At 43.8% G+C, this 25,652-nt stretch overlaps 1 protein-coding gene across 1 annotated transcript; it reads left to right on the forward strand.

Moving 5' to 3' along the window:
* Positions 1 to 8: 8 nt before the first annotated feature.
* ZMAT2 (zinc finger matrin-type 2) lies at positions 9 to 24,974 on the forward strand. Its single transcript, XM_082234695.1, has 6 exons — positions 9 to 132; positions 16,350 to 16,443; positions 16,808 to 16,931; positions 17,942 to 18,015; positions 21,965 to 22,110; positions 24,332 to 24,974. Exons 1-6 carry the CDS (start codon positions 115 to 117, stop codon positions 24,473 to 24,475), a joined length of 600 nt encoding a protein of 199 aa, XP_082090821.1. The 5' UTR covers positions 9 to 114; the 3' UTR covers positions 24,476 to 24,974.
* The last annotated feature ends 678 nt before the right edge of the window (positions 24,975 to 25,652 follow it).

The following is a 25,652-nucleotide window of genomic DNA, read 5'->3' on the forward strand; positions in this document are numbered from 1 at the left end:
CCGGCCGGCGCCGCTTCCTGTCGGTGCTTTACGATCGTGGCGGGAGAGGCGGGGGGGGGGGGAACGGCGGCGCGCGCGACACTTTACGACTCACCGGGTCGCTTCCTGGGCAAGATGGCGTCGGGCAGCGGGGTAGGTAATGGGCTTACTTTGGGAAAGGAGGAGGAAGGAAGGGCTCTGTCGGTTCCTTGTTTTAACCTTTAAGCATTTCGGGGGGCAGGCGCGGAAAGCCCCCTCAGCTCCCGCCCCTGCCCCCCCACCCCCTGCGCCCACCGGCTTCCCGTGGGGGGGACACACACCGGGGACCCCCCTCTCAGGCCCCGTTCGGGCGGACGAGGGTCCCGCCTCCATGGCCGCCCAGCGCCTGTCACGTGCTTGCCCGGTGTTTACTCACAAGTAAGCGCCCCGAAAGCCGCGTCTTGGCGGGTGCCGGCTAGGAAAGCTAACGAAGAGCCTGAAAGGAGTTTCGTCCCCTCCCGAGATCAGCCGGAGCTGCGGGCGTAGCAGCAGATGGTCTCTGTTGAACAGGCTGTGGGGAAAGTTCCGGACTGGCCAGGAGGCAAAAACATGCCTTTGCTCCGTCTTAGGTTGGTGCTGCCCCAAAGTCCTGAGGGGAAGAATCCCAAAACATCGTTCTGGGCGCGTGCGGGGAGTCACATCTGCATTTTACAGCTCTTGCTGCTTCTCGGCCACCGTTGCTTCTCGCTGTTCCGCAGCCGCTCGCCTCCCTGCTCTCGCTCTGCTTTGCGCCTTCGGACTTCTGGGTGAACTCTGGGAGCTGCTGTGCTCACCTGTGTCTGGTGGGATGCAGCGCTCTTAACTGCCACAGACCCCAGGGACTCGCAGCTTGGTCCTGTGGAAGTTAGCTGCACTTAAGCCCCTTGAAATAATCCAGTTTAGGTAGCTCAGCTCTGCATGAGACTGAGCTGCCAGCTGGGTATGAAAGGGGTATGTAGAAATGACATGGTGGGTGTCTTTTTGGAGCTGGTAACATTTTGGGCATGCACAAAGAGAGAGAGAGAGAGATGGTTTCTGCAAAATTCAGAGGTGCAACCTTCATTTGTGGTGTCACCCAAGACCCCAAAATAGCACAAGAGATTTGTAGACCCAAAAGCTGCCTTTGGTTGCTTTCTTTCCAAAGAGGAACTTAAATATTTTATTTACTTATTTCTGCAGGAGAACTTGATTTTCACTGACTTAACGTTTTTATCGCATCCTTTCCCCCAGGAAGCTTAGAGCAGCATATATTCAAAGCAAACCTATGACATAGGATCATTCTTGAATGGCCAAAGTGTCAGCAAGTCAGTTTTATGGCTTTGGACACCCTAGCCACTACATCACTCACAGACCAATAAAATACTTTTATTACTCTGGGGCTTCAGGTACACAGCTGTTAGGCAGGTTGAACAACTGCTGTATCCATTGCATGTTTAATTTGGATGGACGGGAGAGGAACTTGCACAATCAGAAGATACAAAAATGGTGTAAAAATATCAGATATGCACCAAGTGTCTCCTTGAAAGTCCACCAGTTCTCACCAGTTTGGGACTGTGCCCATATTCCAGCGACACACGGTAGGAGCCAATGAAGCTCACATTGTTGGGGACACACTATGCCTCACCATACACACATCACTTAAGGCACCCCCATTCTCAGCCCCTGTGGCACAGCCAGCAGTGAACCTGATACTGCAAGTCTGCAGGCATTCCAACAGACAGGAGTTCAAATCCCCATATGCCACAAGCTGCTCACAAGTGCTGTTTTAAAGCACAACTCCCCAAAAGAAGGATGGAGAGGATACAAAACACAGTGTCTACATAGCTCCTCAGCAGGATACCTGCAGAGGATACACACAGGCCTCTTGGGAGAAGTGCCTACTCAGCTAGGGGGAAAACACTTTTGCTAAGAAACCATGGGAAGACGCAAACTGAAAGCAGCTGTTTTCAGTAACTCACTTCATAGGGTACAGGGTTGAGAAGTTGGAGAACCCTATTCACCTTTTACATGCCTGCCCCCACCTGCTACCCCCCAAGACATGTCAGAACCAGAAGAGGTGAGGCTCTCAGAACTTGAACCCACACAGCAAGCTTCACAGGGCAGTTTTTTTAAGCAGCCACAGCAGTAGACAGGAATTGCTCTCGTGGGCCATTTGGCTCCTGGTCGCTAAACCCAACACCCACTCATAACTGCCAGGAGTACAAAGCCTAGAGGAGGAGCCTTGGACTAGCAGGATAGCTTATTTTTCATATTCTTGGGGTCCTGGTTCAGATCGGGTACACCCCCAAACTAGGAAAGGTGGGAAGTGATCCACACAATGTGGCACATCTGAACCTGTTAGGAGGAGCACTGTATAGACCCTTTGGCCCACCAACTCCCTTGGCAACCCCCCCCCCAATCTATCTCCCACCTTTCTTCTGGTGGACCAACCTTGTTGGGTGGCATCCCAGCTGGGCTCATTGCCCCTGCTCCTCATCTCTCTCTGCCCACTAGTGCACCCTGAGAGACCTGATCCCTCACAGTCCTGCAAAATTAAGTGATTAGAAAGAAGCAGAGCCACTGCCCATGAAGCTCCCTGCTCCTTCTCACAGTCCCATCTTGAGGCTAGGTGAAGCCAGATTTTCCTAGGTGGGAAAAGAATTCAGCATTCTCCAACAACAGAGAAACACCATTTGTCAATGTCAGAGCTTTTATTGAGCAGCTTCAGTGAAAGAAAGACACGTGATGCTACAAATCAATTGCCTCAGCAGGGCCCCTGGTTGTACACCAGTTCCGTGCTAGGAACACTTGCACCTCCTGCCAGACTGACTGTCATGGAGCTTGCAAGAGTACAGGAGCCTGCTAGGGACAAGTAGGCTAGCAATCTCTTTTTATAAATTTATTTAAATGTTCAGATTAACAAACAATCATCAAACAAAACAATTTCCATAAGTTCCCTTGGACGTCCTTCCTCCCCTTTTGTGGGTCCTTATGTTCACTTTTTCTGCTGCATCTTCTCTGTTAGTCCAATTCTATTAAATCTCTGATAAAATCATAGTCCAACATTTAACTACATGTGTCATTCCAATCCTACTAATAATTTTAATTGTTTACAATGATTTTTTAGGTAATTATATATTTCCCCCATTCCTTATTGAAATTTTGGTCTTCCTGATTCTTCCAGTCAGTTTTGCCATTTCTGCGTAGTCCATCAGTTTAATCTGCAATTCTTCTCTGGTAAGGACTGTGCCTTCTTTCCATCTCTGGGCTAGTAGTGTCCAGGCAGTAGTAGTCACATACATGAAAAGTCTTTTCTGGTCACTTGGAATTCCGGCACCTACAATTCCTAAAAGAAAAGCTTTTTTTTTTTTTAAAGAAAAGGTTATTTTAAACATTTTTTTTTCAATTCATTGTATATCATCTCCCAAAATTCTTTTACTACTTTACAAGTCCACCACATATGATAGAAAGTGCCCTCTTTTTCCTTACATTTCCAGCATGTGTTTGATCTTGCTTTATACATTTTACTTAATTTGCCAGTAGTTAAATAGTAACGATACATCGTTGTCATATAATTTTCTTTCAAAGTATAGCATGCTGTAAATTTTAAGTTCCAATTCCATAACTTCTCCCATGCTGCTGATTGTATTATATCCAAAATCCCTCACCCAGTGTATCATTACTGATTTGACCTGTTCGTCTTCTGTATGCCATTCTAATAATAATTTATACATTTCTGAAAGTAATTTAGTCTTATTTTCTAACAGCTCCTTTTCAAATTTAGAGGTTTCATTTAAAAAATCTTTCTTTTTGTCAATCTTGAATATATAATTAAGTTGATGGTATTGTAACCAATATGTTATGCAGACAACTTATAATCATTATTTAATAGAGAGCTTGGCCTATAATTTTTGACTAACAATATGTCCGTTTCCGGTTTTGGGATAAGTGTGATATAGGCATCTATGCAGGAATCTGGCACCTTCCCTGTGATTAATATCTGATTCATTACGTCTTTTAATGATTGTGCCAGATAGTCTTTGAATTTCTTATCGTACTTTGCTGATAGTCTATCTGGCCCTGGCAAGGAGGCTAACCATCTTAGTCATTGGACTAACTGCAAGGAACACCACTGCTGCTGGGTATGGTGTGGGCCACCCTCCTGTTCAACACAGAACAGGTATGGGATAGTTCTTGGGAGAGTGCAAGGGAGACACAGATAATGAACCATGACTTTTGTCAGCAGCTGGAGCACATAGTCCCTGGATGAATGTGTGAGAGGGAGAAGTGAAAGAAGAGCAAATAGTGCCGCCTTCACCACCTTCGGGGTTGCAGTGGGATTCTGTAAACTGAGAACCACCAGATCAAATAGTGGCCAATCTTCCAGAGGCCACACATGATATCTGGCTGTCCCGTCCCCTGACATCCTATGAAGCCAGGTGAAACCGATCCAACCCAAAAAGCAATAGGGCTTGTGTTCAGCACCAAATTTAAACAGTGGTGAATGCAAGCTGGGACTGCAAAAGAACAATTGGGAGCCACTCCAAGGCACACACAAACTGGTTGCTCCTTTGCAACTACTTCTTTACCTTTTATTGCCTGACACAATATGATATCAGGTGAGTGTGTCAGCCCAAAACAGCCTTGAGGGTCAAATTAGGAGACCTGTCAGGCTTAAGATTCTCCACTGCTGCTGCTGGTGTGCTCCCCATGCATCTAGGCTGTGATCACGCAAGGCAAATGTGTCCAGGAGTCACTTCCAGCAGTGGGAATGAGTGGAATGCCTGCTTTTTGTCTGCAGAGAGCTTTCTTGTGTGGGGGAGACAGTGCTCCCTGCTGTTGGGGGAAGAGTGTTAAAGCAATATACAGTATTTGTATATAGCAAGGAGGGTTGGGGGAGACATGAAAGACAGTTATGATAGCTATGCAGTATTGTTTCTGTCCTCCGTTCCTTGTTCCGCCTGATGCTGTCCTGGCACCTGCAGTTGTTGGGTGTTTGTGTCCGGGGTCCTGAGGAGAGGCCTTCTTGGGAATTTAGGAACAGCAGTGTGCTCAAGTTTTCTATGTTTGTTCTGTGGGCGGGCTGTTTTGTGCAAAGTGCCCTGTCTCCATCATCTTCCACTGTGAGCTCTAAGTGTGCATGACATGAAACCAGGGAGATAAAGATCCATGTTTTCACTTGTGCATAGATGATCTGCAATTAAGAGTTAGGTTGCTGATGGTACCAAATTGTACAGGGTGGTAAAACCCAAAAAGAGATTGTAAGGGGCTCCAAATTTATCTCTCCATTCTCAGTGAGTGAGCATCAAAATGGCAAATTAAGCAAGTGTAAAGTGATGCACATTGGGGCAAAAAATCAATCTCACATATATAGTAATGATGTCTTATCTGGTTGTGGCTGATCAGGAAAGAGATATTGTGACCAAGGTGGGTAGTTCAATGAAAATATTGACACAGTGTGTTACAGTGCTGAAAAAGGTGAATTCAGTGGGATCAGTGGAAAAAGGAACAGTAAGCTGCCAGGATCATTGGAGATCATTCTTACCCTGTGCAACTTGGATGGGCTCAAGCTCTTCCAGGTAAACATGGAATCATTTAATATGTTGGGAACACAAAAATGCTGGCAACAGCCAACCTTAACTGTAAACCTTGCATTCTACATACAGTGGTACCTTGGTTTATGAACAGCCCTGTTAATGAACTATTTGGTTTACGAACTACAAAACTGAAAGTAGTGTTCCAGTTTGTGAACTTTACCTTGGGCTACAAACGGAAGCCGAATGGTGGAAGGGCATGGCGACGGGAGGCCTCATTAGGTAAAGCGTGCCTCGGTTTAAGAACGGATTTGGTTTAAGAACAGATTTCAGGAACGGATTAAATTCGTAAACCGAGGTACCACTGTACATGATTTTCAAATGGGTATTTAGAGGTGTTTGTGAGTAAACGATGGTGGAAACACTCCTCTAAATTTCCAGGTCTGGGATGTTAGCGCTGGGTCTCATACAGAGTTTAGAAATTAAGCCTTTGGTTGAGGCCTCTATGAACTGTTGAAGATGTCTGTTTAAAAGAAGGGAAATTGAGGGAGAGAGAATTGACCTGGTGGCTTATAGTGTTGTGGAGGCAAGTATTAGGTTGGGAGCACCACATTCTTAGTCTGAGTCCTTTGGCACCATTGAATGATTGCCTTTGTATCCCACCTTTCCTCCAAGGAATTCAAGTTGGCATTCATGGTTCTTCTGTTCGTCCCCATATTATCCTCACAGCAACCCTGTGAGGTATGTTAGGCTGAGACACAGTGTTAGAAATTGAAATATAAAAGCTAAATGTCACCACAACGGAATGCCTAGGTGCCCCACAGATCAGCTGATCTGCACAGCAGCGCAGCACCAAAAGAAACATTTATTTTAGTGCCATGCTGCCCCGCAAGCTAGCTGACTGGCATTGTATGGCAGCAGCAACAGCCTGTCAGATGGAGGTGTTAGTCATCAAACTTGATGCCCAGACATCTCCACTTCCTCACAAAAGACTGGTTGCCTGTTGTGAAATGCAACTGGCACCCGGTTAGTTTCGAACACTGCTGAGACACTGGCCCAAGGTCACCCAGTGCTCAGGGATTTGAACCCTGTTCTCTCAGGTTCTGGTCCAACACTCTAGCTGTTATACCACACTAGCACAGTAGGAAAGAAAGAAGGGAATAGGCAGGAGTTTGACCATTTGGGGATTGCAGGCCAGGAAGCCAAGGTCTGCCAGGTTTGTATACTGGGATGGCATCTGTACTTTTTAGAGTGGCATAGAAGAGAAAATCCTACTGGGGCAGGGGAAACATATCTCTGGTACAATTTCCTCACAGGTCCAGGGGCTGGATCTGGAAGTAGGATCCAGTTGGAAAGCAGCAGAGAGTGTTTGCTTATAAATTTCACAAATTGACAGAGTTCTCTGACAAGTCTGCCAATGCAAGGCAATGTAAACTGTGGTTTGACTTGCCCTCAACAGCAGTGTACCTGTGGGTACAACTAAGAAACTTGTACCAGGAGCCAAGAACTTGGGTGATGTACATGTCCAGCTCAGACATCAGTTTGATGAGCTCCGGCTGAAATTCTATCCTCAACTGTAGGTTTGAAAGAGATGCACTGCACAGCGACCGCTGTGAGAACAGGAAACTGGGCTAGATTGACCTTTGCTGTGATCCAGTAGGGTTATTCTTGTGTTTCCCTGCCACAGCAAACACAAACTATTTTCTTCTCTAGAGCTTCACCTTAACTACGCTCTTGTTTATCCAAACATTTTGCTACCCAAATGTGTTTTTTTGTTTGAAGAAATGCATTTGTACAATCGTTAAGAACAAAAGTATCACATTAGAGGTCCTTTTTCTGGTGGCAGCTTTGACTGAATCTTGTTTTATGCAGCTGAACATTTCCTGTGTTTTTGTGCCCTGTGATGAACGTTAGCCTGAGGTCCTTTTTTCTCCTTAGCTTATGTCTTCTCTTGGGGAGAGATTCACTGTAGCTGCTAAGCACTTGTTAAAAGATGTTGGGGCTTCCAGCAAACCCCTCGTTTGATCACACTGGAAAAGTTTCTTTGGAATCACAAGCCATGCCTTATTACAGCAAGATCTGAAGTTGAGTTTGATTCATTTCTCTCTGCCTGGCCTAGGGACATGGCTAAAAGATCTTCAAAAGGCTACAGCTTCTTTTTATTATCTAGGAGAAAAGTGAAGCAGCTAGTAAATTGCCTTCTCTCCAGGCACAGGCCAACTTTGATTTGTGATAGTGCTGCTTCAGTGAGGTTGAATCTGGAAAATACCCTCCCCCTCTAATGTTAATTTCTGCCTTGTAAATCTCCTTTCTTCTTTTTACCTGGAGAAGTGGCTAATGATCTTAGTCATGACATGTTTAAACCACTTAACAGGCTCTGGGAATAAATGAATCAAGATTTCAACCTCTCTCTGGGGCTCTCTTAATTCTTAGCTGTAGTTGTTTGCAGTGATTCCATTTTAAAAATTGCAAGAGGTAAGAGTGGCATGAAAATTTGATTCCAGTGCTGCACTTCTTTTAAATGAGGCTTCTGTTGCTTGTTTTTATTGTTGTAAGATCATTCATTTGACTAATAAGGGGGAATATGACTTGTTAGGGTGTCAAGGCTTTTCCCATTTCCCCCAAAGTCATAATTAGAAAGAGAGAACTGTTTGCAGACCACTCCCCCCCCTCTGCTTTATCAATACAGACTTTAAAAGGCAACCACCCAGTAGTGTATCCCACCTATGTCCATGCTCTGTAGTGTTACCCTCACTGTTAAATGACTCATGATTCCCAAGGGTCTGGCAGACCTTTCTGCAGTGGCAGAGCATGCGCCGCTGGCACCCAGGGCATGTGCATGCTGCGCCATGGAGGTGGGGAGTGCTGCTGGAGCGACTGCACCCTTCTCGGATTCCCTCCAGCTGTGAGTGTAACTTAGTTGAGATCCTGTGCACCCCTCAGAAAAGCGGAACGGGGAGAAACCCAACTCACCCTAAAAACCTATAGGGGCACCAGTCACTCTCTCAGTGGCCATGGTAACATCCCTGACTCCTACCATTCACAGAGCTCTGTGCGGTTAACTCCCCATCATAAGGAGCCAATCTGTGCACTGACAAGGAAATGTCCCAATTATACCCTTCCCTTAGCACCAACCCATACAATCAGCCAAAAACAGACACATCACAGTACCTGCATGAACCACTGCCTGCAGGAAAAATACAGCAACTGTAAATCTCCAGGAATCCCTGCACATAGGGGTCCTTATTTCCTTATATCATCCACACAGATTACAGTGGTACCTCGGGTTAAGTACTTAATTCGTTCTGGAGGTCTGTTCTAAACCTGAAACTGTCCTTAACCTGAAGCACCACTTTAGCTAATGGGAGCTCCTGCTGCCGCCGCGCCGCCAGAACACGATTTCTGTTCTCATCCTGAAGCAAAGTTCTTAACCTGAAGCACTATTTCTGGGCTAGCGGAGTCTGTAACCTGAAGCATATGTAACCTGAAGTGTATGTAACCCGTGGTACCACGGTAGTAGCCATCATGCTTTTGACTGCACAACACAAAAGGAAGAAAAGAGAGGCAGTACAAAAGAGCATCCAGATAGCCCCCAGTAAAGGTAGCACCAGTGCAAGAAGGGCTCAAGGCCCAGTGTTAGACAGGAAGAAGGTATGAACTAAGACAGGGGTCGGCAACCTTAGGCCCATGGGTTGGAGGAGCGCCAGAAATAGCCTACGCTTACGGGTGCTCCTCCGACCTGGAAGAGCGTTCGTGCGCACATGCCCATCCTCAGACAGACCGAGAGTCGACCGGTTCATTCTCTGGTTGAAGTTGCCGACCTCTGAACTAAGATAACCAACAATGAATGAAAAACTCCCTGGAGCTTGAGATAATGAGGCTGGAAAATGGGAAATGCAAGTTTGAGCCCTATCCTGAAGAGTGGTGGGAACAAGGCCCAACCCATGTTTTGCATGTTTGGTCAGCTGCAGTCACCTCAAGAAGCAAAAACAAGAGATCGGACAAAATTAGAACCATATGCATTCAGTGTCTTGATTCCCTATCCAAATCTGCCTGGGTCCTGGGTCCTCTAGCATCTGTTTCCTGGTCTCAACTCCTCCCCTTCTTGCCTGTTGCAACCTGCCAATCCCAAGCCGGATGACACTTTGGGACTAGTGATATTCAGCAACTTCAGGAGATAGGAGAAGGACACATAAAATCATAGAATTATAGAGTTGGAAAAGACCCTGAGGATCACCTAGTCCAGCCATCCCCAACTTGCGGCCCTCCAGATGTTTTGGACTACAATTCCCATAATCCCTGACCACTGGTCCTGTTAGATAGGGATCATGGGAGCTGTAGGCCAAAACGTCTGGAAGGCCGCAGGTTGGGGGTGCCTGACCCTTCAGTGCAGGAGTACACAGCTGTCACATACAGGGATCAAACCTGCAACCTTGGCATCATCAGCACCACGCTTTAACCAACTGAGTTATCCAGGCCACGTGACAGGGCATTTGCTATCTTTCACCCACAAACATACATACATAATGGATGGCGGCTAACATTGAGGTTGAATCCTGACAAGACAGAAGTACTGTTTTGGGGGGACAGGAGGCGGGCAGGTGTGGAGGACTCCCTAGTCCTGAATGGGGTAACTGTGCCCCTGAAGGACCAGGTCATTTTGGACTCGCAGCTGTCCATGGAGGTGCAGGTCAGTTCTGTGTCCAGGGCAGCTGTTTACCAGCTCCACCTGGTATGCACCACTGAGGCTGAGACCCTATCTGCCCGCGGACTGTCTCACCAGAGTGGTGCATGCTCTGGTTATCTCTCACTTGGACTACTGCAATGTGCTCTATGTGGGGCTACCTTTGAAGGTGACCCGGAAACCACAACTAATCCAGAATGCGGCAGCTAGACTGGTGACTGGAAGCAGCCATCGAGACCACATAACACCGGTCTTGAAAGACCTACATTGGCTCGCAGTAAATTCAGAGTGTTGGTGGTGACCTTTAAAGCCCTAAACAGGCCTCGATCTAGTATACCTTGAAGGAGTGTCTCCACTCCCATCGTTCTACCTGGAGACTGAGGTCCAGTGCCGAGGGCCATCTGGCGGTTCCCTCACTGTGAGAAGCCAAGTTACAGGGAACCAGGCAGAGGGCCTTCTCGGTGGTGGCACCCGCCCTGTGGAACGCCCTCCCACCAGATGTCAAAGAGAACAACAACTACCAGACTTTTAGAAGACATCTGAAGGCAGCCCAGTTTAGGGGGAAGCTTTTAATGTTTGATGCATTACTGGATTTTAATATTTTGTTTTGGAAGCCACCCAGAGTGGCTGGGGAAGTCCAGCCAGATAGGTGGGGTATAAATAAATTAATAATAATTATTATAATAATTGTAATAATTTCATTTGTATGCCACTTTCCATAGTTGAAACCATGGTCAAGGCAGCTTACATAATTACAAACATCACAAAAGTAGTCGTAAACAATAAATAAAACATCAAAAAGTATGCTGCCATACTGAACAATTTCTACATGAATAATAAGAAAATATAAAACTAAGATACAAATAACTAAGATACAAATAAACTAAGATACAATAACAGCAACAACAGCCCTTCTCCCAACAACGCTCTCTGAACAATATCCTAGCCCAAGAGTCTGTTCAGCAGTCTCAGCTTTGTAGCTGGAGTCAGTCAGGCCCCACCCTCCCAGGCCAGGTGGAAAAGGGCTTGCAAGGCAGGGAGCAGGTCTTTCAGAGCACTGGTCTGGTGTAAAGTGGGCCCAAGTTCAAGGGTTTTATTCAGAGTAGACCCAATGGTCATGTCTAATTAGGTCAATTATTTTAAATGGGTCTATCTACTCTGAGTAATTTTAGTTGGATACAACCTAATGTCCTGATTGTGGCTGCCTAATAGGCAAGGTTGGGAGCAGTCCAACTCTTGATGGACCAGTATCCACATATAGCCTATTGCCTGCCTATCATCTTAATTGCTTGCCTGTCATGGGTTTCCTTTTATATTAGGGCTAGGGCCAGGGCCCCTGGGCCCCAGCTCCTGTGAAGTGTGAGAAGCATGCATGTTATTTGAAGCACAACATAAACCCAAATGAAGCTGCTCAGACCCATACAATCCGCCATGGAAGCCCACAACTAAGAAATATCAGGTTGGGGAATACCAGGAAGAAAGGCTTTTCAGTGGTTGCCCTAATTCTATGAAACCTTACTTGTGGTTAGTGATGTTAAATTCTCGAGAATAATCTTTCAGAGAATATTCTCTAGAATATTCTCGTTTAATGAGAATATTAGAGAATTTTCATTTAAAATAGGAGAATATTCATTTTAATGCATTGAAAATGACATAATTAGTTAATATACATGTTTATTCATAGGTAAGCTTGTTCAGATGGCAACCAAAAACTGTTTTTATTCAATGGGGCAATGCAGTGAATTCACATTCTTTGATTTTTTTGCACCAAACTTGAAATTGAAAATCCAACCTGAATGACTCACGTTAATCACTAAGCCTGCCACTAACTGTATATTTATCATCAACTTTGAATTATAATTATGTTGTGTATGAATGAGATGTAGCTTTTAAAGTAAAAGGAAATATAAAAAAACTCAGGTCCACTACATGAGTACATACGAATTCAAATGTTCATCACATTAAATGAATAGCATTTTTAAAACTTAAAAAAAAAAATGTTTTCTGTAGCTCACATTTCAGAACTGCCAATGGTGAATGACACAATGCCCAGTAATTGTAACTGGATCAAAAAAATAATTATTCATTATTCATTACTTACATTGGCAGTATCACAGCTTGACTTATTATTTACTAGATTTTTTTAATGTGGGTTGTAAAACTAGAATTTACAGTTTGTGGAGAATATTCTCCAGAGAGTTTTCTAGCAGAGAATATTTACACCTCACCTCACTATTTGTGGTGGCCCTAATTCTTGGAAACTTTTTTTGTGGACCCTGAAATGCTTTCTATTCCAACAAGCTCTTTCTTTTAATTGCCAGTTTTCTGTTTTTAAATGACTGTTGCTTTATGGAATGTTTTTACTATGATCTTCTTAATGTAATTTCTTATTTGTTGAGCTGCCTTGTGAAGGCTTGGCTCGAAAAGGCAAGATAAAGATAACACACACACAAATACACACACACACACACACACACACACACACTGTCCATTCAGATGTTTATTCTAAATTGATTATGTGTGTTTCAGTGTAGAAATTCTTTCTTGAGTCAAATTAAATAAATTAGAGATAGGCCTACTGTGTGTAAAATAATGCTGGGGTGTTTTGGGGGGTAGGAATTATGGAATGGTGCTTGGTATCATAGGCTATTTCATGTACAGTGGTACCTCGGGTTACATACGCTAGGTTACAGACTCCGCTAACCCAGAAATAGTACCTTGGGTTAAGAACTTTGCTTCAGGATGAGAACAGAAATTGTGCTCCGGCGGTGCGGTGGCAGCAGGAGGCCCCATTAGCTAAAGTGGTGCTTCAGGTTAAGAACAGTTTCAGGTTAAGAACGGACCTCCGGAACGAATCAAGTACTTAACCCGAGGTACCACTGTACATTTGCTTTATTCTTAGGAATGAAGTTATGTGGATTTTGTCACGTATTAATGCAGCCCCCTCAACCCAGAGGTTGTAGCATACAGCTGACGTACGCAGAGGGGTGTTGTGCAATCTGAACTCCTTCTCTCTTAACTTTGTTTGATGGTCTCCCCCATAGGTTTATTCATGAACAGGGAGAAGCTCAGAATGAAAAACCATACAGGGGAACCTGTTTTTGTGCTTATTTAGTTGTTGCAGGGTCGGGATGCAATGTTAGAGCAAGGAGAGAAGATGCTGTCTTGCTGGGCTAAATGAGAAAGCATCTGTCAGTAGAACTAGCACCCCGAAGAAGAAAAGGAAAAACAGCTAAAGAGAAAGGTCTCAAGGCTCTTACGCTGAAATTCAAATCTTGTAATCCTGCAAAGGGTGAAAGAAATAACAAGAAAAAAGCACCAAAATTAAAATGCTTGTGTAGAAATGCTTGACTAATTTTATTTTAGATTTTTCATTCTAAGTATCCCTTAGGCTCAGGCTTAGTAACAATTTAAAAATGTAAAACTTAACATAATTTAAATTTGAAGCTCTCCTCTCCTGAATGCTTTGGGCAGGCAACATTAATTTAAAACAGTCATAGTATTTTTGAAGGCAGATTAAAAAACTTGAAAAATACTAAAACTCTTCTCTTTCCCCCTCTCCTTTTCTTTTAAAAGTTGAAAGCTACAACTCGGCTACCCATATTACATCTGGCTACGAAATGGGAGTTTAAGCAGAGGTCCGGGTTTGGAACATTCAGAAAAAAATGGGTTTCCAGAATTAAGGAACTGCTGTTTGAGAACACCTTGCTTTTTGCTGTTTGGTGCAGGAATGGCAGAATTAAGAGGCTGACTCAACCAGATGGAGGGCTGGCCCATGGAGGCATTCCCCCTATATATTGGGCCACATGTGGTTATGCTTGAAGAGCACATCTGTCTGGCCAAACAGGTGGTTCTATGTCCTGTGCTGCTAATTGTTACGAGATTTAAAAAGATGGGAAGCAAGTATAACCCACATTCCTGAAATAAATTGCCTTTTTAACCTTTAACCTTAAATGGGTCTAAGAGTAGATCTTTGGATGTTGCCGAGTTTTGCACCCCATCTGTGAAATGGTCCCCCTGCTCTCTTGTACTGTGTATCTGTGTTTCTTTATCAGGAGGAGAATTTGCCCTAGAATTTCCTAACATGGCATCTGAGTGGCTAGGTGTCACTGTGCCAAATGCTTGCCCCATTCTATTGGGAAGTCTCTTTATTTTTTAAAGCTATGATGCTTGTTTCCTTGGGAAAAACTTAAGGCACACTCTGCCTCTTCCTGTTTTACAAATCTGCCTTGTCCTGCTTCATAGGAGTCCTATTGGGTCAGATCAAAGGTTCATCTGGTTCCACAACCTGTTTCCAACGGTGGTTAAGCAGATGCTTTGGAGAAGCCCTGAAGGTGGACATCAAGGCAACAGCTTTTCTCAATTTTATGTTCCCCAGCAACTGATAGGTGTTGCCTCAGAAACTAGTGATTCCATTGATAAATTTAGCCTCCATAAATTTATCTAATGTCTTTTTAAAACCAGCCAAGCTAATGGCCACCACCATACAGTAATAATAATAATAATAATAATAATAATAATAATAATAATAATAATAATAATAATAATAAATAAAATAATTTATTATTTATACCCCGCCCATCTGGCTGAGTTTCCCCAGCCACTCTGGGCGGCTCCCAATCAGTGTTAAAAACAGTACAGCGTTACATATTAAAAACTTCCCTGAACAGGGCTGCCTTAAGATGTCTTCTGAATGTCAGGTAGTTGTTTATCGTTTTGACATCTGATGGGAGGGCGTTCCACAGGGCGGGCGCCACTACCGAGAAGGCCCTCTGCCTGGTTCCCTGTAGCCTCACTTCTCGCAATGAGGGAACCGCCAGAAGGCCCTCGGCACTGGATCTCAGTGTCTGGGCTGAACAATGGGGGTGGAAACGCTCCTTCAGGTATACAGGACCGAGGCCGTTTAGGGCTTTAAAGGTCAGCACCAAATTCCATAAGTTAGTTGTATATTGGGTGAAGAACTACTTCTTTTGCCTGCTCTGAATATATTGGTCATCCATTCCATTGAGAGTGTTTCACTTGGTGCTCACTTTCATTTCATGGATTTATATCGTTGAGTGTAAGCCTGCTTCCTGGACACACTCAGATTCTTGCATGCTTTTCAGAAGCTCAATGTACTTTTTTTTGGCTGAAGTTAGCATTGTATAAGAAAGAGTTCTACTGTCATAGGAGGTGGGGACTTTTTTGCACCCTTTGCATATTTTTTAAAAAAGTCATTTCATTCTTTATTTACAGATGCAAAATATTTTAAATCAGGCACACACAGTCAGTAAAACAATCTTATAAATGATATCTCATTTCTGTATCCGAACAAATTATACCACGTTTAATTTTATAAACCCCTATCATGACCCACTCTTATTTACATTTCCCCCTTGTATAAAAAGCTCATGGAAGTCAAGTAGTATCGTTTAAAGCTTTCCAGGTATAACTCTGTTTTTCTGATGACTTGGTGATATCATGGTTGTGCCAGCCTCCCATATCTACTCAAGTTTCTGCCTGCTTGTTGGAAATCTTCTGCCTTTATTTTGCTATAGTTAGCAGGGAATTTGCAGTGCCAGCTTCTTGGTCTTGTAGCTGTCTCCATCTGCTGTAAAGCATATTTCAGTCAGTGGAGGAGTAAAGTCATGCCCTGCATCTGCAAAGCAGCTATTTAAAGATAATTTTTTTAATTAATCTGTTCTTGGGACTCACTGTGCAGTCCTATATATGTCCCAGGTGTGAGGTATGTGATGCAGCTACCTTGCCGAAGCTAAGCAAGTCTGAGTGTGGTCAGTAGGGGGACTCTGTGCCTGCCACCTTTAGCTCTGTGAAGGAAGAGGGGATATAGATCAAACAAACAAACAAACAAACAAACAAACAAACAAACAAACAAAGGTTTAATCAGAAGCAAGTCCCACTTTATTCAATAGGGCTGAACCCCCAAGAAGAGTGCTTTTGATTGCACTTTCAATTGGTTGGATTGCTGTAATGCTCTCTATGTGGGGCTGCCTTTGAAAAGTGCTTAGAAACTTTGACTGGCTCAAAGAGCAGCAGCCAGATTGCTTGGGCTACTTGTTTGTAGTTACCCTTGGTGGTTTGCAGGACTAAGACTTCCTTGCTTTGCTGAATTGAATGTTGAATGTTGAATTTCTGCATTTTCCTTTGGTTTGTAGGCTAAAAACCTGGACTTCCGCCGGAAGTGGGACAAAGATGAATATGAGAAGCTTGCAGAGAAACGACTCACGGAAGAGAGAGAAAAGAAAGATGGTTTGTAACATATTGACTTCTTCCGTTAAGAGCCACTGGCTTAGTTTGTAGAACATAATGCAAAATTGCAGAGGAAAAATACGAACCACTTAATTCTGTGTTCTGCTTCCATCCAAAACAAATTGTAATAACCCGTTCCTTTCCTGATGCTCTTGATGCAGTTCATGAGACAAAGAAAGATTAAGAGCAGGTTCATCTGATTTTAGAAGCAGGGAATTAAAAGTAAGCAAGAAGACTAAGTTGAAGTTCTTGAGGAGCATATTTTGTCCTGTGTATAAACAAAGTATTGTTTTCCATTTTGAAATACAGTTTTGAATTCCCGGTTTAAACTGAAGTATTTTAAGAAAAACTTATTATGTTTTAGGCAAACCAGTGCAACCTGTCAAGCGCGAGCTTCTTCGGCACCGAGACTACAAGGTGGACCTGGAATCCAAACTGGGCAAAACCATTGTTATTACCAAAACAACGCCGCAGTCTGAGATGGGAGGGTGAGTCATCCTGAGTCTTTGCAATGCTTGTTCAAAGAGCACACAGCAACTAAGCATCCAGATGCCTCTATCTCTGTTCTAAATCTGTGCCTGGAAGCTATGGTCAGGTGGATGAGGGCCAACAGATTGAAATTGAATCCAGACATGGTCATGGAGGGCACAGATTTTGCTGTGGCTTAAGGAGGTTGGAATTTCCTCTGGATTTTTTGAATTGCACACTTCAAATGAGTAGACCTATTTTGTACTGGGCTCCACCCCTTAGGCATTACCTGATTACCAGAATTTTAGTTTCAAGTACTAGTGACCCTCAGGGGAACATGCCTGGCCCTTAACCTCTGTAGAGATTTTACACTGGTGAACAAGTCTGTAAAGCAAGAGGTTTAAAAGGCACACCCACCCCTCCAAACTTCACGTGGGGGGAAATGAAACTTTAAAAGCGATGTGCATTGGGAATTTGTGCTGCCCTCTGCTGTTTGGAGTGAGCTTTTTAGCAGAGCTAATAGGTGATAGCTGCTGCTAAGGATGAATGGCCTCAAAATACCACTCCATACCACCGTGTCTGCCTATCTACCTTAATATCATGGTAGTACAAGAAGGAGAAAATGTGCAGTGGGACAAGTGCTCTGACTTGCTGTGCAAATTCTCATGCGCTGCTCTTGCTTTGTGAGATAGCCCATAAGCTCCTGAAGTCTTGGGTATATGGCAAGTAGCAAAGTTCAGTCTCTTAGGCTCAGCAAGAAAAAAATTATATTTTCTTGCACATGCAAGTTCCAGATTGCAGGACAAGGGGCTTTGTGTGGGATTATTTCCATAGATGGCAAGACAGAGCACTTAATGAAGAGAAATTGTGCCTGTATTCAACCTATTTCTGAAAGTTCAGTAACGTTGACTAGATAGCCCTCATGTAGTACTCACTTTAATTTGATATGAAATAGAAACTGAGAAGCCTTACGTAAAATAAATATCCTGTTAGATATGAGAACTGATGTCCTTTCTCCCTTTCTTTCCAGGTATTACTGTAATGTCTGTGACTGTGTAGTTAAAGATTCCATCAACTTCTTGGACCATATCAATGGCAAAAAACGTAAGGACAAAGCACCTTTTTTCCCCATTAGCCAAGAAATACAATGTTACCTGTCTTGGAAAACAGAGGAAGCTATCCTGATTGTCCTTCAGCAGCTTTTGGTCCTGTGGGACCTGCCAAGTATTTATTCACAGATCTAGTTCCCTTTGATTCTGCTCATTCCTTTATTGGGAGATCCCAGAGGGAGAGCAGATGCGTGTTACTCCTTTGAAACTTGTCTTCAGGGTTCCATCCTCTTGTCCAACGTGGACATGTAGCTCCAAGAGAGGTGATGTGAAGATATGATGTATTAGTGCTCCTCTTAGTACTCCATGTACAGGTCTCCTTGGCCCTATGATCTCAAGTCTTTCTCAGTTCTGATTGAAACTAGATACAGACAAACTAATTGCAGCTTAATAATAATATTTATAATAATGAGGCTTGAGATAATGGTGGCTGACAAGGCCATGTGGGGGAACAGGCTCACTTCTCACTGATGTGGTTCAGTTTTCCTTCACCACTGAGGCCTTTGGGTTCTTTTGTATCCTATTCATCTTCACGGGTAAGTGAGAACACCTAGGAGCAGTCTTCACAATGTTTATTTGAAGGAGAGGCTGCAGTCTCTCCTTTCAGACTAGAACTGAGCAACTTTCATGTCTTCATGGTCTCAGGATCTGAGCACTGCAGGGCATAGTTGATTGGACTGTGCTGGCAGGGTTTCTATGAGATGAGTCACTGGGATTAATCTTATATTTTATAGTGAGTCAGATGATTCACTCAAGACCTTACAGAGCGTTCCCCTTGCTCTGCTGCCGGAGGGATATTCAACATGCAAAATCATAGGCTCTGCCCTTGAACTGTGGCCCTTCTTCAATAGCTTCCTCTAGTTTTTCAAGCACAATTTATGGTTCATGTTTTATCGGATAAATCAGCCTTGCAACTCTTTATTCAACGAGTGGTTGCATACTCCTCTTTCCCCTCCCACTCTGCTGCCATACCAACTTCCTCTGGGCTTAGGAAGACACATCCCCCATCATCAAAATGGGAAGCCAAACTTATGAACCTTTCACCCTTGGCTGCCCCCCTTGATACTTGGTGTTCCAAGGAAAGAAGCAGCAAAATGTGTTTTGTGTAATTTGATCTGCCTCCACGGTTGGAGGCTGTATGTTGAATGCTAGTTGCTGCAAACCACAAGAGGGCAGTCCTCCTTGTGGGCTTCCCATAGGCCTCTGGTTGGCCCCTGTGAGAGCTGGATTGCTCTGCTAGGTGGGCCATTGGCCTGATCCAAGAGGCTCTTCTTTCGTTCTTGTAAGCATTTGTTTAATAAGAAGATGGAATCTCGTGACTTTTCTAGGCATAAAACCTAAAAGCTGTTTCCTTGGAGATTAGAGAACACCTTGGAAGTGTGGAAGCCATCACTCCGAGGGCTAGAGGTGGGGTGTTGATGAGGTCCCTGATTCATCCACCCCTTTCCCCCTATTTCATTTTATGACTTCCCTGATCTTAGAGGAAGTCACATGAACGCCCATCAGAAGGTGGCTTCTTCTGTGTGGCATTCTTTGTTTGGAGCAAACTAGAATCTCTAGAAGTTTCTGAATCCCCCTAATAGTGGTGTTGTGGAGAGTGTAAGGATCTTGGTGTGTGGGGCCATTCTGCAACAATGGCTATGCATATGGAGGCAGACTCCATGTGGTGCTTTGATAGCAGACCCTACGTGGTGGAGGTTAACTGTATCTCTCCACAGGGACCTATTGGTTTTTGCATCCCAGCAGCAGAATTCTTACAGAGATGCAATATTTGTTTGTATTAATATATACAAAAGCTTATGCTTTATTTGCCAAGACGCTTGGATGCAAGCATGAATCAAGGTTCAGACATTGGGAATGCACTGTGGAGGTGGTTGAAGATGCAGAAACAACTGCTGTCTTATCAGGTCTTTTTTAATTTGGTTTTGTTAACCAAACAAAAAACCTCTGTACTTGCTCCAGCGAGACTGTCCCTTCCCCCACCCCCAGCAGGAGGATCATCTCCCATCAACTGGCCTGTGGGAAGGAACAGGAGAGTAAAGGAGGCAGGCAAAGAGGATTTCAGAGCCTGCTCCAGGTGGTCTGTTTCCTCCCCATCACAGGGCCAACTGACACCAGTTGTGCTGTGGCAGGAATCTTGATGACATTTATATTTTTTATTGTTTTATTGTAGTTTTGAAACTAATGTGTTTTGATTTTGCTTGTAAATCCACCTTTGATGTCCTTAAATTTTGATGTCCTTAAATTAAGATATAAATAATAATTGACATTCCCTGATACAGGTACAGATTTCCATATCTTCCTGAATTTTACCTATAAATAGCTATTGTTCAAATTTCAAACTACCTTCTAGTGTTTCTAAACAGACATCTTTACACCATGAACACGAGAGAACCTCCTCACCCCAAATTGTCCTTAAGTATACCTCCTGGGTATAAATACATTCCAGGTGACTAAATGAATTCAGTTGGAGGAAAGTAAAAGGTTGGTTTGCTTTTGAATGCCATATATCCTGCAAGCTCTCAAGTATTTAGGTCCCAACTGTTAGTCTTTTCCCATGTATTCATTTATATTACTGCATTTTTCTATTTCTGTTTTCTTACATGCCTGATTTTATGTTCTATTTTTTTCTAAATAATTTTGAGGTTATTCAAGGTTCTGCCACTTGCCCTAGGTTATTAAGGTTATGCTTAACAGCCCTAGGTTACTTGATCATCGTCATATTTGGTCAGTTCACTGTCTTCACAGTTCAACTATGCTCCTGCTGTCTTACATGGCAGATTTATTGTATTTTATTATACTTTTATAGTATTAAAACTGTGTCCACTGCTTTAAGGGACTCTGGGCCAAAAAACAGTACAGAAAAAAATGTAACATAACACTTATTCATTGATTATTTCCAATAAATGCAGAGGAGTGATGAATAAATGCCAAGTAATAAATGCCAATAAATACCAATCCTTAGTTCTTGTTTGTGCTAACCAGATATCTATACAGTTACAGACTAAAGGATAATCTTTTTAATAGAAACGTTGATCTGTTCCCTTCAATATGTAAACCAAGGCAGTTAATAAAAGATAGATAACCAAAAAGGTTCTGCTCCTGGCCCACACCGATTGCACCTCATGTCTAGATGATATATGCAGTGCATTCTAGCTTAATTAAACTCTGACAGATATAGATGCAAGAAGCAAGCAGAGTATGACTCATTAGCTACCCGTCTGTAGGAGTTACAAGTCCAGCAGGCAAATTTGGTCTCATCCCACTTCAGACATGCAGTTTATGGAATTTGTCAACATGATCACTCAGGTGCACTCCCCCACCCCCATGGAATTGCTTCCTGTAGGGAAAAAAGAGTATTTGCAAGCTCAGTTGGCTTAGAGGCAATCCTGCAATGTTACAGAAGGCACCAGTCACTTGCAGCACAAGTCTAATTTGCTATGCATAGTTGGATATTAGCTGGGGTGGGGATGGAGGTAATCAGAAAGAGGGAGAGAGCACAGAAGATAGTTATTCCACTTCTTCCCTGCTGGGTCAATCAAGACCTTCAACTCTGATGCACTATTAATTAAGAGCTTGGTGAGCATGATTGCCTATATCTCAAATTAACCTTCGGAGTTAGCATAGCCTGCCCATATAAAAACAGGGCTGTACTGTACTGTGCAAAGCAGCCAGTTTCAAAGACAGCATTTTCACAGTTCTTTGCTACAGAAATGTAAGGATGAAAATGATTTTCAAGATGCAGCTTGGCTCTTAATCTTTTTCTCCATTGCCTAAGAGAGTCTGAAGTTTGGTCGGCTGTGAAGAGAGATGCTGGGGTGAGATGAAGCTAGGTATCCAGAAAAGTGTAATATTTTGCTCCCAAACGGGACAAAGGTTTTTGCTTGGCTGCTGAATATTGGCAGGATTTCTGAGACAGTGTTGTTGGTTCCCTCCTTTTCTAGATCAGAGGAATCTGGGCATGTCTATGAGAGTGGAGCGCTCCACACTGGATCAAGTGAAAAAACGCTTTGAGGTGAACAAGAAAAAAATGGAGGAGAAGCAGAAGGATTATGACTTTGAGGAGAGGATGAAGGAGCTCAGAGAAGAGGTGAACTGTTGCCCGGAATTGAAACAATTAGCATACCTGGAAAGGAATAACACCTAACTAGGGGGCTTTCTGTCACAATTGGATGGCTAAAAAGAGCCATTTAACATGCTAAAAAATGAAAGTGTGGCAATACATTTTCTTAATTTTCCAATATTTCTGAAACAGTGGTTGCTTTTGATCCCATCATAGTGCTGATACCAGTTTATTCTCACTCCAAAAATTGCTCTGGTCCTGTTGCTTAGGCAGGGAGCTAAAGCTGCCAGGGAGATATTTCTCCGTCTTTGGTCTCCTCAGTGCAACACTGACCTGCAGGTGGCAGCCAAGATTTTTCCTGTTGTCGTTCATTCTGTCTGCAGCAACCTCAGGAGGGCTTGCATTATTTCCAGTGTGTCTTTCTCTGTTTATAGGAAAGCTGTGCAGTTCCAGCACTTTTCCTTTTAGAAACCAAAGTGTGCCAAAGATTAGAATGATTTCTCTCACACAATAGGTGGACAGACTGGGGGAGATAGCCTGTCTCCCCCCTGCCCTTTCTGATACAGGCAGAACCTTTTTCTTTAACACGTTTTTGTCTGTGGGGGATTTTTACTTGTCATGGGAGAGACTTCAGTGCCATCCATTGCCCTTCCAGAAACAAAAGAAACCATTTCTTCACTTAACTCCTCAGGACCTATGTGCATATTTTATGCAGGTTGCGGAACTCAGCTTTCTTTTGCATAGAAAGTTGATATTTAACACAGAATTCACAGACCCCTTTATAGAACCCAGCAAAGAACAGAGGCTGATCTTTCCCTGGCTGTGTGATTTGTAGACCTTCTTTCATAGGCAAGTCAGTCTTTCTTAGGCACACTCACCTTTTCTCCCTGGAGAATCACAGAAGAATTACAGGTAACTCACAACTTATGTGTGTTTAACATATGTGATTTCAGCTTTACATGGTTGAAGGCTGGCTGGTTGAAATCACACAAATTAAATGCACAGAAGGTGGAGAGCTGAAAAGGTCTTTTTGCGCAGGGTTTTCTTGGCATGGAAAGAGCATTTAAGCTCCCAGGTGTCCTTACTGGGCTCTGGAAGGCTCTCGCGAGATCTCATGGGAACTTGGATGACCATGTGAGATCACACAAGAACCTCCCAGAACTTAGGGCAAGGTGCCCTTAAGACTCGTTGGGTGCACTGACTCTGGAAAGTAGGATTGTGTGTACACGCTATCCCCAAAATGTAACCCCTGCATAAGATATGGGACTTACCTGTACAATGTTTCATAGCAGCTTTGGTGAAACCTTTCGATAAGCCACACCAGCGCTCTCCCTCCCTCCCTCTCCCTCTCTCTCTCTCCCTCTCCCCCTCCCCCTTTTACTGGCTGTTTGGCTGTAGGTGAGGAAAACCAATTCCTCACCAGTTTGGGGAAATGAAATTACCATGTCATATGGGAAATGCAGAAGTAGCTTCCTTTACAATTCCAACAGCATTTTTTTTTTTAATTTTACAAATCAAGCCAATGGGTTTGATCTCTCTGTGTTTGCCAATGGCTGCTCTGAAAGAGCCCCACGGTGCCCCTGCATGTTTGAGAGAGTTGTGCAAACAGGAGAGTCCTTTGAGCTTCAACAGCCTCAGTAGCTGCCAAGGAGTCAGTCGCTGAAGTCACACTTCTGCATCCCCCAACACGTCTGGCGCCGTTCCAGGCCTTGTGATCTCACAGAACGAAACATTTTGATTAGAGCTGTGGAAACCCTTTGATGCCAAAACCCCCCAAAGCCACTCAGAGCACAGCTTATGTTCCACTGAGCAGCTGTCACTCGGCTGTTCCAACAGCCATCAGATACTGACATTGTCTGTCGCCATCGTTCAGCACCACAGTTGTTGGAATGAGGCATCAGTACAGAATCCATGTCCATTGCTTTTAAAGCAAAGCTGCATTTTCATTACTGTTAATTTCTGATGAAGCCTTTGGCATTTGTTTAATAGCAGTTGCTGACAGTTGCTGGACACACTGTATTCTTCACGTGTCACTTCTGTGTGAGTGTCTTTGGGCTGCTGTCTTTCCACTGCTCCTCTGGGACCAACCAGAGGAGCCAACATTTCTCTTCCATCCATTGTTTGCTGTGCAGACAGGGACGAAAATGTCGCCTCTGCTGTCTGATTCCCTAAGTTGTGTCTTCCGTGTCTTTAAGATTTTGGTTGCGCAAGCGAGCTTGACTCATTTGGCAGCTTCCCTTTGTTGCAGGAGGAAAAGGCCAAAGCCTACAAAAAGGAAAAACAGAGGGAGAAGAAAAGGAGAGCTGAGGAAGACTTGACGTTTGAGGAAGACGATGAGATGGCGGCTGTGATGGGTTTCTCTGGTTTTGGCTCTACCAAGAAGAGCCACTGATCAGCCATGAACTTCCACCTGGATGGATATTGTTTCTGCCCTCAAGATGCTTGACAACCCTTGGAAGACTTTATTAGAGAATTTGTATCGAAATGTCCTGGTAGAAGCTGGCTGTAGGAGTTGGGAAGGAATCACACACTCTTCCTGTGTGGGGCTGGCTACCCCCTGCTGTTGCTAGTATCCTGCCTGCCTGCAAAGATAACATCACAATTGCCTGTGAGGTGGTAAACCTAAATATCTGATAAAGAACTTTAGCATCCCCCATCCCCCAAGCTCCTTGGGGGATAAACCCATTTTTAAGATTTTTTTTAACTCTTCATTTCCTGTGATGAGCCTGCAGTTGGAGCTCTTTTTTGGAGCCCCCAATTTTTGCCCCTGCCTTCAGCTGCCCCTTTCCCTATATGGGTTCTGCTTGCTTCATGTTGTATGGCCTTCTGTGCACGAGAGACATTCTGCTGAGTACACTTTTCCTGTTAATAAAGTGTTAAAAATCTTATAAGTGGCTTTCTTTCAGAACTGTACTTCCTCCCATAAACGGTCATCCTCGTAGGTTGCGCTAGTGTGTGTTATCTTTAAGAAACCTTGGGAGTCTATTATAGCTTGTATGGCCTTATTTTTTATATCTCCAATAGATTGCTAAAAAGAGGAGGGTTTGGGTATGATCTCCCCCTCACAGTAAAATACACACACGAGAGAAATGATTTTGGGGTTTCAGTAGGGCCATGCTGATGGTTGGAGGGGGGGATAGAAAATAGGGAGATCATAAGGAAAGACAGGAGATTGTGGTGCTCTAATCTGAACAAAGAACTTGGACCCTCTCAGCAGGAGTAGATGATCTTGCTGGCTCTGTGTGCGTCTTGAGAAGAAAAATAACTGAACAGACACTCACATTGACTATCTCCAGCTTCAAGGTTGAAACAATAAATTGGCCTCCTTTTGGCTTAATGCAGGTATTGAGGAGGGAATCTCTGTTGAATTCCAGTATCTTCTTTTCACTGGCCGTATTGAAAGCATGTTGCTGAATTTTATTGAAGCAGGTGAGGGTTTTTAGGGAGGATGGGGCTCCTTCCCCATCTTGGTTCAGGTTGGAGAAGTGTTATCTGCACTGCTCCAGCTGCTCTTTATGCCCCATGTCATTTTCATTGCTTTCTTGATTTAGTTCAGGCAAACCTGCCGT

Source organism: Podarcis vaucheri (assembly GCF_965113315.1).
Source record: "Podarcis vaucheri genome assembly, chromosome: 8".
Classification (NCBI taxonomy): domain Eukaryota; kingdom Metazoa; phylum Chordata; class Lepidosauria; order Squamata; family Lacertidae; genus Podarcis; species Podarcis vaucheri.

Bases quoted from the DNA above. Each gene is read 5' to 3' on its own strand.
- ZMAT2 (XM_082234695.1), top strand. The intron at 16,444-16,807 runs GTTTGTAACATA...ATTATGTTTTAG, and splicing joins AGAGAGAGAAAAGAAAGATG to GCAAACCAGTGCAACCTGTC. The intron at 18,016-21,964 runs GTAAGGACAAAG...CTCCTTTTCTAG, and splicing joins CCATATCAATGGCAAAAAAC to ATCAGAGGAATCTGGGCATG.